The sequence below is a fragment of the Carcharhinus amblyrhynchos genome, chromosome 4 (assembly GCF_965287045.1).
Source record: "Carcharhinus amblyrhynchos chromosome 4, sCarAmb.v2.hapA, whole genome shotgun sequence".
Lineage (NCBI taxonomy): Eukaryota > Metazoa > Chordata > Chondrichthyes > Carcharhiniformes > Carcharhinidae > Carcharhinus > Carcharhinus amblyrhynchos.
In genome coordinates, this window is record NC_137327.1 from 113,333,433 (window position 1) to 113,349,911 (window position 16,479).

Here is a 16,479-nt window from a genome sequence, read left to right on the forward strand (position 1 = left end):
TTAAATAATCAGCTTTTCTATTCTTCCTGCCAAAGTGGATAACCTCACGTTTTCCTACAGTATGCTACACCAGCCAGATTTTTGCCCATTTGGAAGATGAGCATTTATTTCTCATCCCACATTTGTTTTGAAAAGCCTCCTTTTCTCCTGTCGTCTTTGTGGTAAAGCTACTCAATAGTGCTGTTAGGTAATGTTTCAGAATTTTGTCCATGTTGGACTAAAATGTAATGTGACTGGGCACAATTGTCAGAAACCAAACTTGACAATGATTAACAGTGTTAGTGTTGGCCGGCAGCACTGTACAGAACATCTTTCATACTTTTGCTGATGATTCAGAGTTGGCTGGTAATTCACAAGATCATTTTTTTATCAGCCTTTTCTGGACAGGATTTACTTTGGGTAACTTTCTAATTCATCAGATGGATGCCAATGCTGTTGGGATATTGGAACAGTTTGGCTAGAGAAATGGCTGGTTCTGGAGCACAAGTCTTTGTTATTAAAACTAGGGTATTGTCTGGACCCTTCATTTTCAGCATATTCAGTGTACTTAACTGTTATTATCTTCGGTAAACTTATTATGATTCCCTTGGAGACAACTTTAAAAAAAAAAGTTGAACTTGCAATTAATAACAAAATGGATGACTTGACAAGATTTGTTACTGTAAGCTGTATAGTCTGTCAAACAGAAGAAGGATTTTTTTTGGTAGGCTGCCTATACTTTAAGCTACAGACCAGGACTCTTAACATAATCAAAAAGCCCAACATCAGGTATATGTTGTACTTCCCTTTGTGGAGATTCGTGTTTCTCCCACAACCAAAGATTTACCTTGATCTTTTCCATTCCCAGCCTGGGAACTTCTAACTCTAGGACTAGCTTTCGGGTTGTGAGGTTTCCTGAGAATTCTTCCTCTACCTAGAGCAAAGCAAATCTTCCAGCCTTTTATTATCTCCTTAGAAATTTGGTCCTTCCAATTTGAGTGTGAGCTTCCACTCTCACTCCTGTGTAGTGAGCTGTAATGTCTTGGTATCTACAGATTCTGGCAGACTAACCTTGTCTTTGAGCTTCCAGAGAGATCTTAACCCTGTCCCTTTCAAAACTCATCTCCATGGTAATGTGAATCATATTGGCATTATATCCAAGTAAAAATGCTGATTATCTATCCTTGACATTCTATCACTCTTTTACCTTGGAAGTAAATGGACATTTAAAGCAAAACTGTTTACAACTCAATATTGTCAACACTTTTCTGGAACTTAGGAAACCCTGTCTACAGTTACCACGCAAGCTGCTGCCATTGCCCCCAGGTGTAGCTTTCTAACCAAGAAAACATTCAGGGAACTCCATGATATTTAACAATCCAACCACTTAGATTTATTGCCTGACCGAATTTGGATTAGGTCCCCAGAATCCCCTTAATTTCACCTTGAATTAAAAACCCTTTCCCATGATACAGGCCAGAATGTAATGTTGCACAGGAAGGCATGTGCCTGATCCAGGAGTGTGTGAAATCTCCCAACAAGGTGTTATTATGCACTTGCCCAAATTTTGGTAAGTCAGCAGGCACGCCCACGTTGGGGATTCAAAAGTGCATCCACCAACAAATCACCCACTTTGCCTAGTTGTCGGGCCAATTTGACCGATAAGGGGCCGATTGAACACAATTTTACATAACTCATTTGCTTTTACGGTTGGTGGATAAGCTGATTGTCCAGGTGGCCTTCACATTTTAGCTTCAGTCCGATCCAGAGTGGGATAAAATGTCTGGACTGAAATAAAATTTACGTTGTCCGTGGTTTGAGATTTGTGTCTGAATGTGCTGCCACACAACTTTTTCCACCACTATTTATTTTCCCTGGTCTGCAGCTCCCTGAGACAGCGTTGCAGCAGCAGTCCCCCTGAGGGAGCATGTTAGAAGTGTCAACTGCAACTTCCCTTTTCTCAGCATCCACCCTGTCAGGCAACATGGAACCTTTCCCAGCATGTTTCACACTGGCAGATTGGCTTAACAATTAACAATGTGAAGTCGTATTCAGTGGCCGACTGCAGCCGGAAAAACCTATTGCACCTGCTTCCAGGTCAGCCCAGTGCATGTGCCAGGTGGATGAAAAATTCAGACCACAATCTTTCAAACCTCATAATTATAACAAATTCTCTTAGCTAAAGAGTGACATCTGTAATGGTGGGAATGTTAGGAGGAGGCTGAGGTGGATCACCCACACTGAAGGTCATGGTGAATGTTTCAGCGCTGTCTTTTGCCCTTGTATTCTGCGCACCACCGTCACTATGCTTATGGATCTTCAGATTGTCAACCAGCATTCACAAATGGATGTGGCATGACTGCAGAAATTTGCTCTGATCAGTTTGTTTGTGGGATCACTTTGCCCCATCTATAGCATGCGGTTTTGTTTAGCATACATGAAATCCATGTTCCAACTTTGCTAGATCTGCACTTTTCTGTAGAAGCATTTTGTGATTCTCCTGGCATATCTTTATATGCTCTTCAGGGTTTATTGTCTAATGCTATCATAGATGGAAGGACATCCCGAGCACGAAATTGTGGTTGAATACAGTCAACCACGAAATTGTGGTTGAATACAGTGGTGAATACAGTTACTGGGTTGCAGGGGAGTAGAATAGACAGTATTACAGTTGATAAGGAGGATGTGCTGGATATTCTTGAGGGTTTGAAAATAGATAAGTCCCCTGGTCCGGATGGGATTTACCCTAGGATTCTCTGGGAGGCAAGAGAAGTGATTGCAGAGCCTCTGGCTCTGATCTTCAGGTCGTCGTTGGCCTCTGGTATAGTACCGGAAGATTGGAGGATAGCGAATGTTGTCCCATTGTTTAAGAAGGGGAACAGAGACTTCCCCGGGAATTATAGACCGGTGAGTCTCACTTCTGTTGTGGGCAAGGTTTTAGAAAAAATTATTCGGGATAGGATTTATAGTTATTTGGAGAGTAATGAATTGATTGGAGATAGTCAGCATGGTTTTGTAGCGGGTAGGTCGTGCCTTACTAACCTTATTGAGTTTTTTGAGAAAGTGACCAAAGAGGTGGATGGGGGTAAGGCAGTTGACGTGGTATATATGGATTTTAGTAAGGTGTTTGATAAGGTTCACCATGGTAGGCTTCTGCAGAAAATGCAGATGTATGGGATTGAGGGTAATCTAGGAAATTGGATCAGGAATTGGCTAGCAGATAGGAGACAGAGAGGGTGGTGGTTGATGGTAAATATTCATCATGGAGTTCGGTTATGAGTGGTGTGCCTCAGGGATCTGTTTTGGGGCCACTGCTGTTTGTAATTTTTATTAATGATCTGGATGAAGGTATAGTTGGGTGGATTAGTAAATTTGCTGATGATACCAAAGTCGGAGGTGTGGTAGATTGTGAGGAAGGGTGTCATAGTTTGCAGGAAGACTTGGACAGGTTGCAGCGCTGGGCCGAGAGGTGGTGGATGGAGTTTAATGCGGAGAAGTGTGAGGTAATTTACTTTGGTAGGAATAACAGATGTGTTGAGTATAGGGCTAACGGGAGGACTTTGAATAGTGTGGATGAACAGAGGGATCTAGGTGTATGTGTACATAGATCCCTGAAAGTTAGGAATCAAGTAGATAGGGTTGTTAAGAAGGCATATGGTGTCTTGGCGTTTATTGGTAGGGGGATTGAATTTAGGAGTCGCAGCGTCATGTTGCAACTGTACACAACTCTGGTGCGGCCGCACTTGGAGTACTGTGTGCAGTTCTGGTCCCCACATGAAGGATGTGGAGGCTTTGGAGAAGGTGCAGAGGAGGTTTACCAGGATGTTGCCTGGTATGGAGGGGAGGTCCTATGAGGAGAGACTGAGGGATTTGGGATTGTTTTCGCTGGAAAGAAGGCGGCTAAGAGGGGATCTTATTGAAACATATAAGATGATTAGCGGTTTAGATAGGGTGGACAGTGATAGCCTTTTTCCTCGGATGGAGAAAGCTAGCACGAGGGGGCATGGCTTTAAATTAAGGGGGGGTAGCTATAGGACGGATGTCAGGGGTAGGTTCTTTACCCAGAGGGTGGTGAGGGATTGGAATGCCCTGCCTGCTGAGGTTGTAAATGCGCCTAGTTTGGGGGCGTTTAAGAGATCCGTGGATAGGTTTATGGACGAAAAGGGATTGGTTTAGGTTAGTGGGTCATTGTTTTGTAACTGGTCGGCGCAACATCGTGGGCCGAAGGGCCTGTTCTGCGCTGTAATGTTCTATGTTCTATTACTGCTGATGGTCTACAATGTTTCATGGATGCTTTTTTTTTTCAGCTGCTAGAGATGTGGGGCGCAATTTTCTTGACCCGTTGCGCTGCTTGAGTAGCGCAGAGGGCCAGGAAATGTAAGTGGGAGGGCTATAGCGGGACATTGGGTTTGACTTTTCCAGGCCTTTTTTATAGCATAATCAGCCAGCACAAGGCTGATTACCATATTGTAATTCGCAATTCAGTTTCATTACCCAGCCTGGGACTGTATCTTCTAGGCTCGCTGATGTTTCCCACCCCACCTGGGAAGGTTCCTACCAATTGGGATTAAAGCTGGTCCCCATGAAGCGGGACCAGGTATGATGCCCTTGCTAATGGGGGTGGCAGTCTTTGAAGCTCCCCAGGTCAGGGGCAGGAGAATATCCCTTAGACAGTGCGAGCTTGGCACTGTTAACCTGGCACTGCCCAGCAGGCCCTAGGGAGTCGGGAGCAGACTGGGGCTGGCCAGTCTGTGGTGGTGGAAGGGCGGGTGCTGTGCACTCTGCAATGTTCAGTGGGGGAGTGAGGGGGCAATTGGGGTATTGGGATTGGCTGCAGCGGGGGGGGTCATAGTAGGGAAACAGGCACATGTGCACTGATCTGCTGGTGCCATTTCTTGGGAGGGATTAAACCATCCCATTTTGTCTGATTGTCAGGCCAAATAACATAATGGAGTGTATCTGCAGTGTAAAGTTGGGATTTTGTCCCCACGAGGACTGTGTGGTTGCCACTGTTACAAACAGTCATTGATAGATCATCTGAGAGAAATCGGTGAGGAACAAGACAAGTGGATTTAATCTCCTATTTTGCCTCTCTCATCAGGTGCAGCCTGTGTAAAGTATGTATAGTTTGGGGCAAGCAAACTGCAAATGCAACAAAGGTGATATTGAAACTCCACATAATAACCAAATTCAAGGGAAAAAACCATGAGAACATAATTGTTTGTTTCCACTAGACTCTTGTGTTCAAAGTTTGCATCCCAAGCATCATCTGCAGTTAAGACATCTAGGCAGCTGCAGCACAGCTGCCCATTGTTGGACATTGGAAATTGGGGTTGCAAGAGAGCCAAGAATTTGAGTAGTACAGATATCTGAGAAATGGATTAGTGATTGAAGTGAGGCCGTGAAGGAGTTTTGAACACTAGGATGCAAATTTAGAATATGACCACACGTGTGTTGGGGTGGGGGGAAGATATGTTGCTGTAGTCCGACAGTATTAAAGTCAATATTAAAACAAGGGACCCAGTGAAACATAAGATACTTTATCTGAGGTTAGTTACAAATATTTAAAAATTACAACTGCTGGAAATCCAACAAAGCATTCTACTACAGACTGTAAATCTGGAGGTTTAATTGGCTGCAAGACCATAAGAAGTAGGAACAGCAGTAGGCCATTCAGCCCTTTAAGCCTAATCTGCCATTTAATAAGATCATGGCTAACTAACTAACTAAATTTGCAAAACCTCACAGATTACTCGTTATCATGGATGCCACAATGTTTGTAAGAGTCTTGTGATTAGCACCAGAAAGACAAAGAGCCAGCATTTATATGGTGTTTTTCACAAGCTCAGCATCTCTTGTAAAATCACAGCCAGGGAAGTGCAGAATATTTATCATTGTAACATAACATTATGGACAGGAGACGGTTTAATTTAAACAGCCCTGCTTTCTACTCACCACCTGTAAATGGAACAATATTTTTAATTTTCCCCTTTATAAACAGTGATGTATTTCCCAGCCCCTCAATTTTGGTGTAATCTAATTTCTATTAATGCCACAATAAACAAGAGATGGTGGTGATGGTGCTATGTAGCTGCCAGTGCGTTAATACAATATGCGGGATAGTGAAAGGAAGAATTGCAGGGCAAATACCACAGAACAAAGACTTATTGTTTCAAATGAGTCTAGAGCCCAGAATCAAAGTATATTGATGTATTCTTTCACAGAGATCGATAAGATGAAGACTGATGCTGGATAATTCATTTTTTCAGTAGAAATCACTTATGAGAATATGTAATATAGCCCAGAATATGTGATGCACTAGTAATTTCCATTGCAAAAACCCTGTGAATGGGGATCTAGGCATTCACCTACATTGACCCTTTGTTCGGAGTTGCTGCATGCAGCATTGAAGATGGTAGACTGCCTTGCAGCTCACAAAACACTATTTCAGGTTCCTGTGATGAGGGGGTCATGTCACATGACAGTCAATTTCTCCACTTGGCTTTTACACAGTAACAAAAATCCCTTTCACAGGTTTCTGGAGATTGTTCCTGTTTCAACCATTAGGAACTTGGAAGGAAGATGTACAGTTCTTTGTCCTAGCTGACTAGTAGTCTCCGTTAGTCAGACTTGGCTTATGAAATGTAACCTTTGCACACTTGCTCTTGAATTTGATCTTTGCAGTCATAGGGATTATTAGCATTTCTTCAAACATTACAAATTTTCAGCTTCTCTGAAGCTGTCAGAAAGTTCATTTTGTTTGGGATATTGACAGACAAAGTATTTGCTTTTTAAAATATTCGTCCAGCTTTTAGGACGTAGCCTTGATGTATATAGTGTGTGCATATATATTTCACTAATATGTAGTGAGGTTTTGGCTCAATTGCAGTAGGGTAATGCCACAATCAATTTGTATGCAGCAAAAACGACAAGGCACAAGATCAGGTCAGCAGCCAAGATATCAAGTAACCTTCCTATTCTTTTTCAATAGTGCTAAAAGATCCTTTTGAGAGGCAGGATGGATTTCAGTTTAATTTCTCAACCAAAATGCCATACCTCGGACAGGGCCACACACTTTCACAGCAGTGAAGTAACAGCCTACATGCTAGGATAGAATTTGAACCTGTAGCCTTCTGAATCCGGTATTCCACCATTAAGCTGGACAAACATCTTGTTAGAATAGTAGCCATATTTGAATGTTGCTTGCAGATTACATTCACTCCTGAACTGCCCGTAATAGCGCAAACAGTGATCTGTTATTGCTTGGGGCTCTTGCAAGCAAGACTTGATGTATAAAATTACAGTACTGTAGTAGCAAACTGCTATACACAGCAATGTAGAAATTCACAGATGTTAAGGGTAGCAAATTGCACTATTCGTGAGTGATTTAATCAGAACCAGTGGGACAGAAACAATTCTACTGTTGATTTGGAGTAGCACAGTGGGTAGGACTGCTGACTCAGCGCCATGTACCCGGATTTGATTCCAGACTTGGGTGACAGTCCGTTTGGAGTTAATATGTTCTCCTTGTGTCTGTGTGGTGCTCTGGTTTCTTCCCACAGTCCAAAGATGTGCAGGTTAGGTGGATTGGACGAGGCAAATTGTCCCTTGGTGTCCCCAAGGTATGTCAGTTATGGAGTTAGTGAAGTAAATATGTGGTATTATGGGGGTTGGGCATAGGGATGGGTCTGTCAGAACCAGTACAGACTTGAAGGGTCAAATGACCTCCTGCACTGTAGAGATTCTAATATGCAGGGGTATGTGGAAAAGGCAGGGAAATGGCACGAAGCCACAATGCTCATTTTGGATAGCCAGTACTGGGCCAGATTGCAAATAGCACTAATAGCACTTGCAAAGTGGCATTAAAAGCGGGAAACAAAAGCCATGACCCTAATTGTGGGGGTGCAGTGACTACGCATGCATCAAGAACCTTATCGGCAGATCATCATGACCTATGCATCAAGAAGCATACTAACATTTCTGTATTCAGTGGTAACATTGCCAAAACATAGTGCTATGGAAAATTACTCCAGTGTTACACATGCAGAAGCACATCAATACCGTAATCAGCAAAGACATTAGTTGGAAATACGATTCTGTAGGAAGTTGTGCATTATTTTCAGCTTTCTGCCAAATAAATTAATAAATATTCATTAAAAATTGTGCGTCCAGCTGTGTTGCAATGTAGTATTAAGTGTTCTATATAAAGTTAAGCCTAATTATGTCTAATCAACTCTCTACTTGATATCCCCTCAATGAAGAGGAAGGCCATTAATTTAAAGCTTAAGCATAATTTGCTTCAACCTCCTTGAACAAATTTATCATAGAACTGATATTTCTAATTCATGAACTTGTCTGAATCTACCATGTCCTATAAAGAATAATCAATAAAGTAAGGATTAGTGGTCAGAATGAAATTCTGTCAACTGCCATGAGGTTACACCTGTGCATTCATATGAAGGGGAGAGTGAGTGTTTGCAGTATGTTTGGATTGATGATATTCCCAGTGGCAAATTCCTTAAAGTGCACCTGTAATTCAGGAGAAAACTAGGATTTGAAATGAAAGGGGGATGAAGCAGCCTTCAAATTAATCTTTTAAAGAAAGTTCAGTGTTTCAAGATGAGGGCAAATTTACTTTTTTTTGGATAAAGGTGCAGGTGCTATATTTGAGGCATTTTACCCAAGGAAGACGTAGCCCAGCTGATTCACAAAATTGATGGTGGGGATAAACCAATAATTAAAGTTTTGCAAATTTCAACATCATATGTTTACATGAGTTTTGGGATGAAGCCCAGCCATAAATATTACATGCAGCTTGGTGCAAGGTTCGCCCATTTTTGAATGAATAAGAACCTGAGCTTAATCCCTGGGTCCAGGTTTCTTTGCATTTGGACCAATTTGTTCTGGACTAAAGAGGGTATTTATTATCTTGGTATCATTGTTTTGGTTTCCATGATTTCATTAAGTAGTTGAAGTAGTGAGATTTATTGGCTCTAATGTTATGTTTTTGTGTATTTTATGTTACAAATGCAAATATTGAACTCATTACCATAGCTGTCTGCATATAAATTAATCTGTTGAAATTTTGAAAAATTCCTCAAATTGAGGATTGATTTCTGCGCCAAATACAAAAAAGAAACACCAGTGAGGTGGTGGCTGGTTATCATTTTGAAACGTGAAAAAAATTATAACTGATAATTCCTATTAAATGGAGGTGACACAGTTTATTGAATAAACTAACTGTGTAGGAATACTTTTAACCACAATTTAAGAATATTAAAACCTTGATTAATTGTCACCGGCATTCAATACAGAGTGGCATGTCGTATGCATCTCCACAATACAGTCCTTAGCATCTGCTTGATCTCTTATCTATAAATAAAATATGCATGAAAAATTGAATGACAACTAACCTGAGCATAGCGTATCATGACTGAAAAGGAGGAGTTTGGTAATGGGGGTGTTCACTTTTATACCAAGTACATGCAAAAACATTGAAAACTGCAGTCGTCTTATACACTGGGTCCACTTCTATGCTGAAATCAATAGTAATGCCTTCAAAAGATTTCCTAAATCAAGTATATTTCTTTTAAAATGGAAGAAACTTTATTTTTTGTAAATGCATGTATTTTGGTGTAAATACCAAAAAACTTAGTTTTGACTTTTCTTCCAGTAGGTCAGCAGATAAAGTAACATCACCAGGATCTCCATACAGATTTCGGGTAATTTGTGGTTTTTAGCATTATTTTTCCGTGTATTATTTCAGTACATGTTTCCATTTCTGTTGGGTCTGCTACAGCGCGGTTGAGGTTGATTGTGATTCATCTCCTGAGTTGCCTGCGTACTTACAATTGGGTGAATGGCTAAAATGACTTGGTCAAAGATTTTCAATACTGGGGTGACCTCTGCGCCTGTCAGTGCTTTAGCACTTCATCTCAGTTGCAGTAAAAATAGGAAGGCCTTGTAGCCCTCACCCTCGTACCCCCTCAATGCCTCCACCCACCCTTATGACCCCTCTAAGCCAAGCTATTTCCCTCCACTTAGAGCCCAGGAATTGGGCTGTTGAAACAGCTGCACCTTAGGATCAGCACTGCTTACTTGATAGGATCAGACAGTTTGAGCTTTCTGCTTATTTTACACAACATAGAGGTTTCAGGAACTTGTGGTTTCTGCTACTAATATTTTAAAGGTCTAGATGATTGACACTCGTATTGCACTGTAATGTGAATGATACTTTAAACATCCTTTTGCCACTATAGAGCCAAAGAACCTCGTAAAGTGTATAGTCAGAGAATGGATATGGAAATGCCATAGTTTGTCATGGAGGGTACAAGGAGTCATGGTGGGAGATAGTTAATTAGTATGGGATGCTATCAGTGAGACTGTTCGTACTTAGCAACACTTCTGAGGTGTTGTGAACACAGCTCTTTAAAAACTGCCCCAAGGCCATAAAAATTGTGGAGGTCCAGAAAATACCTACCCTTGTTGTAATAGGACCAACCAAGGTGCAGGCGTGAGACCCAAACCAATCCACACCTTTGTAAAACTTCTGAAATTGGGAAAGCCCAGGCATTGGATCAGTCATCCCTGAATTCTGTCTTGGCCCCCATTTGTTTCACCCCTACCTTTGGTAATCACCTAACTTGGTGATTTTAAAAGAGAGTTTTAAAGTTGTTCCTGTTTGGTGCAAGAGTATTCTTGCACCAAACAGGAGTACTTTTGCGCCAATAGGAATAAATGACTTTTGGAGTTCACCTCTTCGTTCCATGAATGCCTGTTATTGATGTGGGCTGGTTTGGGTCTCGTGCCTGCACTTGGTTGGTCCTATTACAACAAGGATAGGTATTTCCTAGTCTGTCCTTTCAGTAATGTTCCCCCAATCCATCATAGCCAACCCATGCCTCATACCATCATGGTTACCTTTATTGGAGTCAGAATCAACTACCTCACTTTGACCTTGATTTAAAAAATTATATATTATGGTCACTCATCTCCAAGGCTTCTCTCACCAGATTGCCAACTAATCCTTTCTCATGGTGTAATACCCAATCCAAGATGGCATCCTGTTCCGTTTTTTTCCTCAACATTCAGGTCCAGAAAACTATCCTGAATACATTCCAGAAATTCCTCCTTTGTACTGTGATTAATTTGACTTACCCAGTCTATATGCAGATTAAAGTAATGGCTGCATTAGCAATCCAGCAGTGATGGACATTCCTTGGGAGATTCAACCTAATTTTCCTAATTTGTAGGTTTACTTGGAACACTCCTTAGTTTTTCAGTGAGTGTTTAAAATATTTGGAATTTTGCCTTTTTAAATCTGAAATGTCAAAAAATGTCCTTTACCACTCATTATAATACCCCAAATAGACCTCTTTGTGATGTCATGTTGCTTTCAAATGCAATAAGGATTCAAGTAGAAACTGATTCCTCAGAAAAAAAATTAGAAATTGTAAACATTGTGATTCATAAGCTATCTGGATTTAAAAGATGTATTCTGAAAAAGTCATGTGAAAATTGTGGCATGTGGATTTACTGGGGAGCTGAGATCTACCCATGCAGCAAGCAATGATTGCATTAAATATTGTGAATTCAAAACTTAAAGAAAAACATATTTATTTTAAATATCGGATGAACAAAGTTGATGCATTCGAAGTTTGTTTCTATACTTGGGAAGACTGAAAGCTTGATTGAATATCTCACTCTTTGTCGTAGGCTAGGTTAAATAATTGGAATTACAAATTAATTGGGCGACTAAATGGGATATACAGAACTAATACCGCTTAAAATATAAAGAGTAGTTTTGAAACTGATCTAACCATCAAACTGGTGGATAAATTGGATTTAAAACTTGTGAATACATGACTTTCTCTTGTTCAGTGGAACATAAGCTGCAGCTCTTTCACAATCTTCCTGTTTCCTGGAAAAACCTGAAAAAAAAAACGCTCTCAAATTTTCCCCCTGGTATGACACTTCCTTTGATCCAACAAAGCATTTAGAATTATTTCCACCAACCACTAGATATCTTATTTCAGAGGCCTGTAGTATTACCTAAAACAAATACAAGTTCAGACTTTTGCAAGAGGCCTTCAAGTTAAATTTAAGGAAGGTATTAAAACACAATTTCATGGATATGTTTGATCACGTTACTGTGAAACCGATGAGCTCAATGCACGCATTCTGTTTCGTTTTGAGCAAGAAGACAGCGAGAGCACACCCTCTAACCTGGAAGCCTTGGACGAACGTGTATCCGAGGTAACCGTTGCTGATGTCAGAGCAGTCTTCTCAAAAGTCAACCCACGGAAAGCAACTGGCCTGGATGAGGTATCTGGACAAGCGCTCGGGTCCTTTGCAGAACAGCTGGCAAGGGTATTCGCAGACATCTTCAACTTCTCTTTACACCAATCTGAGGTCCCCACCTGCTTTAAGAAGACGACCATCATCTCGGTACCAAAGAAAAGCCAGGCAACGAGGCTCTGACATCCATCATTTTGAGGTGCTTCAAATGGCACAAATCAGTTCCTGTCTACCAGACTGTGGATCCATTACAGTTCGCCTATACAACAGGTCCATAGGAGACGCCATCTCCCTGGCCTGGCGATTGTCATGCAATGTCTGTTCATCTGTTGTCATAGCAGCTGCATGGTCTTGCCAATGTGCCATGTCTTGGGACATCCTTTCCTGCAGTTTGAGTAGATAATGTTGGCTGAATTTTGAGAGTATGTACCATGTACCTAGTGACAGTGTTCTTGCGTGTGATCGTGGTAACCATGTCGATGATCTGGCACATCATCTAGAGGTTGCCTTGGCAGGGTTGTGTGATGTGGTCATGGTTCGCTTGAAGGCTGGGTAGTTTGTGGCAAACAGTGGTCTGTTCAAGGTTGCGCACTTGTATGAAGGCAAGTAGTGGGGATGGTCTTGTCATTGTTGAAGACAAACATCTCGCCATATTGAAGGCTCTGAAGATGATGTTGTGGCTTCTTCACTCCGGGGGAGAACTGGATGACGGAAGTTATTCTGTCGGTCGTACACTGTGTTTGTCTTCTGAGGAGGTTGGTGTGGTTTTTTGCTGAGGTGCATCAGAACTGTCAGTTGATGAGCAGAGAACCATATATCACCAGGCAGGAGTGTTCCCCTTTAGTCAAGGGCATTCCGCTTCCAACCTTCGTGTAAGTATTCTCCAAGGCTGCCTTCAAGACACTCAACAATATAGAATAGCTGAGCAAAAACATAGTCAACATCTGCATACATGAGGACGGCCTCAACCGGGATCTTGGGTTCATGTCACGCTATATGTAATCCCCATCATTTGGCCTGGGCTTGCAAAATCCTAATTGTCCTGGCTTGGGACAGTTTCGCACTTCTTTAACCTGTGGTTAACCCTTTCTTCACTCGTACTGTCTGTACCTGTAAAGACTTGATTACCTATAAATACGTGCATTCCAATCATTATCTTGCAGTTGTGTCTTTGTGTGTGTGTGTGTGTGTATATATATGCTGTGTTTGTAAACCTGTCCCTCCTCTCAATTGATGAAGAAGCAGCACCCCGAAAGCTCGTGATTCCAAATAAACTTGTTGGACTTCTGAGTGTTCCAGGTTCCCACCAGCCTGGTGGAAAAAGCTTTTCCTCAAATCCTCTGTAAATCTTCCACCCCTTGCATCAAATCCTGGTTATTGATCCTTCCACTGAGGGACACATTTCTTCCTATCTACCCAATCTTTGTCCTTCATAATTTTGTACATCTTGATCAGGTCCCCCCTCAGCCTTTTTATGCTCTGAGAACAATCCCAGTCTAACCAGCCTCTCCTCATAGCTGAAATGTTCCCGCCCAGGCAACATCCTGGTGAATCTCCTCTGCACACTTCCTAGTGTGGTGACCAAACCTAAACACACTACACTAGTTGTGGCCTAAGAGCATTTTATACAACTCCATTATAACCCCCAGTTTTTGTATTCTATGTCTCAGCTAATAAAGGCAAGTATCTGATATGCCTTATTAACCACCTTATCCTCCTACCCTGCTGCATTCAAGTTTCAATAGACATTGCACCCCAAGATCCCTCTTGTCCTCTATGCTTCCCAGCATCCTACTGTTTGTTCCCTTGCTTGGTTAGTCCTCCCAAAATGCATAACCTAAATTATATTTGCCATTGTTCTACCCATCTGACCAGCCCATATCTCCCTGTAATTTAAGGCTTTCCTCCTTGCTATTTACTACACCAATTTTTGCTATTTGTGAACTTATTGATCATGCTCCTCATATTTGTTTTATCATTAATGTGCAATACAAACCGCAAGGGACCCAGCACTGATTTCCATGGATCCAAATTGCCCTGATCTCATGAGCTCTTACCTTGAACAGTCGCTCATGTAGGACCTTGTCAAAAGCCTAATTGAAATCCATAGAGACTACATCAACTGCACTCAATCTCCACAGTACAGCAGGAGCCTTCACTGACAACAATCCAACCCAGGCCCTAACCCCGTAACCCCACGTTTACTCTCCCGACACTAAAGAGCAGTTTAGTATGGCTAATCAACCTAACCTGCATATCTTTGGAGTGAGGGGGAACTGGAGCCCATGAAGGAAACCCATGCAGACACGGGAAGAATGTGCAAACTCCACATAGTCACTGGAGAATTGAACCTCGGTCTCTGGTGCTGTGAGGTAGCAGTGCTGACCACTGAACCACCATGCCAATGCACTGTCCTCACCTACACAGTTACCCCCTTGAAAAATTTGATCAAACCTGTTAAACGTGATCTCCACTTGACAAAGCTGATTCTTGAACCTTGATTAATCTTTGCCTCCCCAAGTGAAGATTAACTCTGTCCCTCAGAAATTTTTCCAGTAATTTCCCTACCATTGATATTGGACTCACTGATCTGTAATTATCTGGTTTTCCCCTACTTCTCTCCTCGAATAATATCGTATTAGCTTTCCTCCATCCTCTGACACCTTAACTAGAGGGGATTTGAAAACTGTCAGAATGTCTGCCATCTCTCCCTTGCTTCACACGGCAACCTAGGCTATACCTCATCCACTTCTAAGGTCTCTAAACCTACTAGCACCACCTCCTCTCAATGCTAATCTGTTCAAATATATCTTAGTCCCCTTCTCTGCTTTCTATGCATGCATCATCCTCCTTCGTAGTGAATGCAAATGCAAAATATTCATTTGTTAGCCACCTATGTCTTTTGGCTCCCCTCAGAGATTGAACTTTGTCCTGAACGGGGCCTGCTCTTTGCCTGGTTACCCTCTTGTCCTTAATATACTTATGAAACACCTTGGGATTTTCCTTTTTTTTGCCCACCAGTATTTTTTCATGCCCCCTCTTTGCCCTCTTCATTTCTTTATTTAAGTACCTCCTGCATTTTTCATACTTCACTAGAGCATCCATTGTTTTTTGGCCCCACGTATCTGCCATAAGTCCCCCCTTTTTTCCTTATCCAATCCTGTATATCCTTAACATCCAAGGTTCTCTGGCCTTTTTGATCTTTTATCTTTCTTGAAACATGTTAGTTTTGTACTTTATTTCCTTTTTGAATGACTCCCACAACTTTGCGGACCCTCCTACAAGTAGCTGATCCTAGTTTACTTTGGCCAGTTCTTTTCTCATCCTATTACAATTTCCCCCTCTCCCTCCATTCACAGCCTTTATTTTTGCTCCATCTTTGTCCTTTCCATAACTACCTTAAAACTTACTGAGTTATAGTCACCATCACTGAAATGCTCTGTCACTAACACCTCTACCATTTATCGAGCCTCATTCCTTAAAATGAGGTCAAATACCATTCTCCCCTCCCCCCCAGCTATCAGATTTTCTATGTGCTGGCTCAGAAAGCTCTCCACACCACCTTTACAAATGTGGACTAGAAATTACATTATCTGTTCTGCATGTTATAAGCCCAGTTGAAATACCAAATTGTTCTTACAATGAATTGTTTGTTTGTGTTCATTTTATAACTTTAGTCAAAATGCTAACTGAAGTCAGAACAGAAAGCTTTTGTAGTAGTTGTATATGTTTTGATAATAGTTATAGATGTTATGTGTTCTATGTTTTTGAAAGCATTTACTGATGGTTTGCAGAATTTTAGGCATTGTTCCAACTTTCATCTAAAGCTTTTCTTTGTAGTCTATGGGCTTTTCCGGAGAAGATAAGAAACAAGATCGAAATAATACAGAACATAAATACATCGAGACACAACATGCAAAATGGCGTCATGAAGAAAGGCGACATGTTAAACAGATGAGAAAAGATCATATGAAGGTATAAGAAGTTTTTTTTTGCTTACTGTTCAATTAGAGAAAGTCTGGCATTTATACAGCACTTTTCACAGCCCCTGGAGTGCTTACTGAAATATAGTCATTCTTGTAAGGTAGGAAATGTAGCAGCTAATTTGCATTCCATAACCCACTGAAAAAGCAATGTGACAATGACTAGATAATGTTTTTTGTTACGTTGATTGAGGGATAAATGTGGCCCACAACATCAGGG

The 16,479-nt window shown here is 41.4% G+C and overlaps 1 protein-coding gene across 5 annotated transcripts in view; it reads left to right on the top strand.

Moving 5' to 3' along the window:
* Window positions 1-16,479, top strand: part of lrch2 (leucine-rich repeats and calponin homology (CH) domain containing 2) — a 188,811-nt gene that overhangs the window by 127,966 nt on the left and 44,366 nt on the right. For 3 of the 5 annotated variants that reach the window (XM_080187745.1, XM_080187747.1, XM_080187746.1), the window contains 2 exons: window positions 9,656-9,701; window positions 16,117-16,251. In XM_080187745.1, the coding sequence (XP_080043871.1) occupies window positions 9,656-9,701; window positions 16,117-16,251 (181 nt within the window). Of the gene's footprint in view, window positions 1-9,652; window positions 9,702-16,116; window positions 16,252-16,479 lie in introns of all 5 variants that reach the window. The other 2 variants (XM_080187748.1, XM_080187749.1) reach the window with 1 other exon arrangement.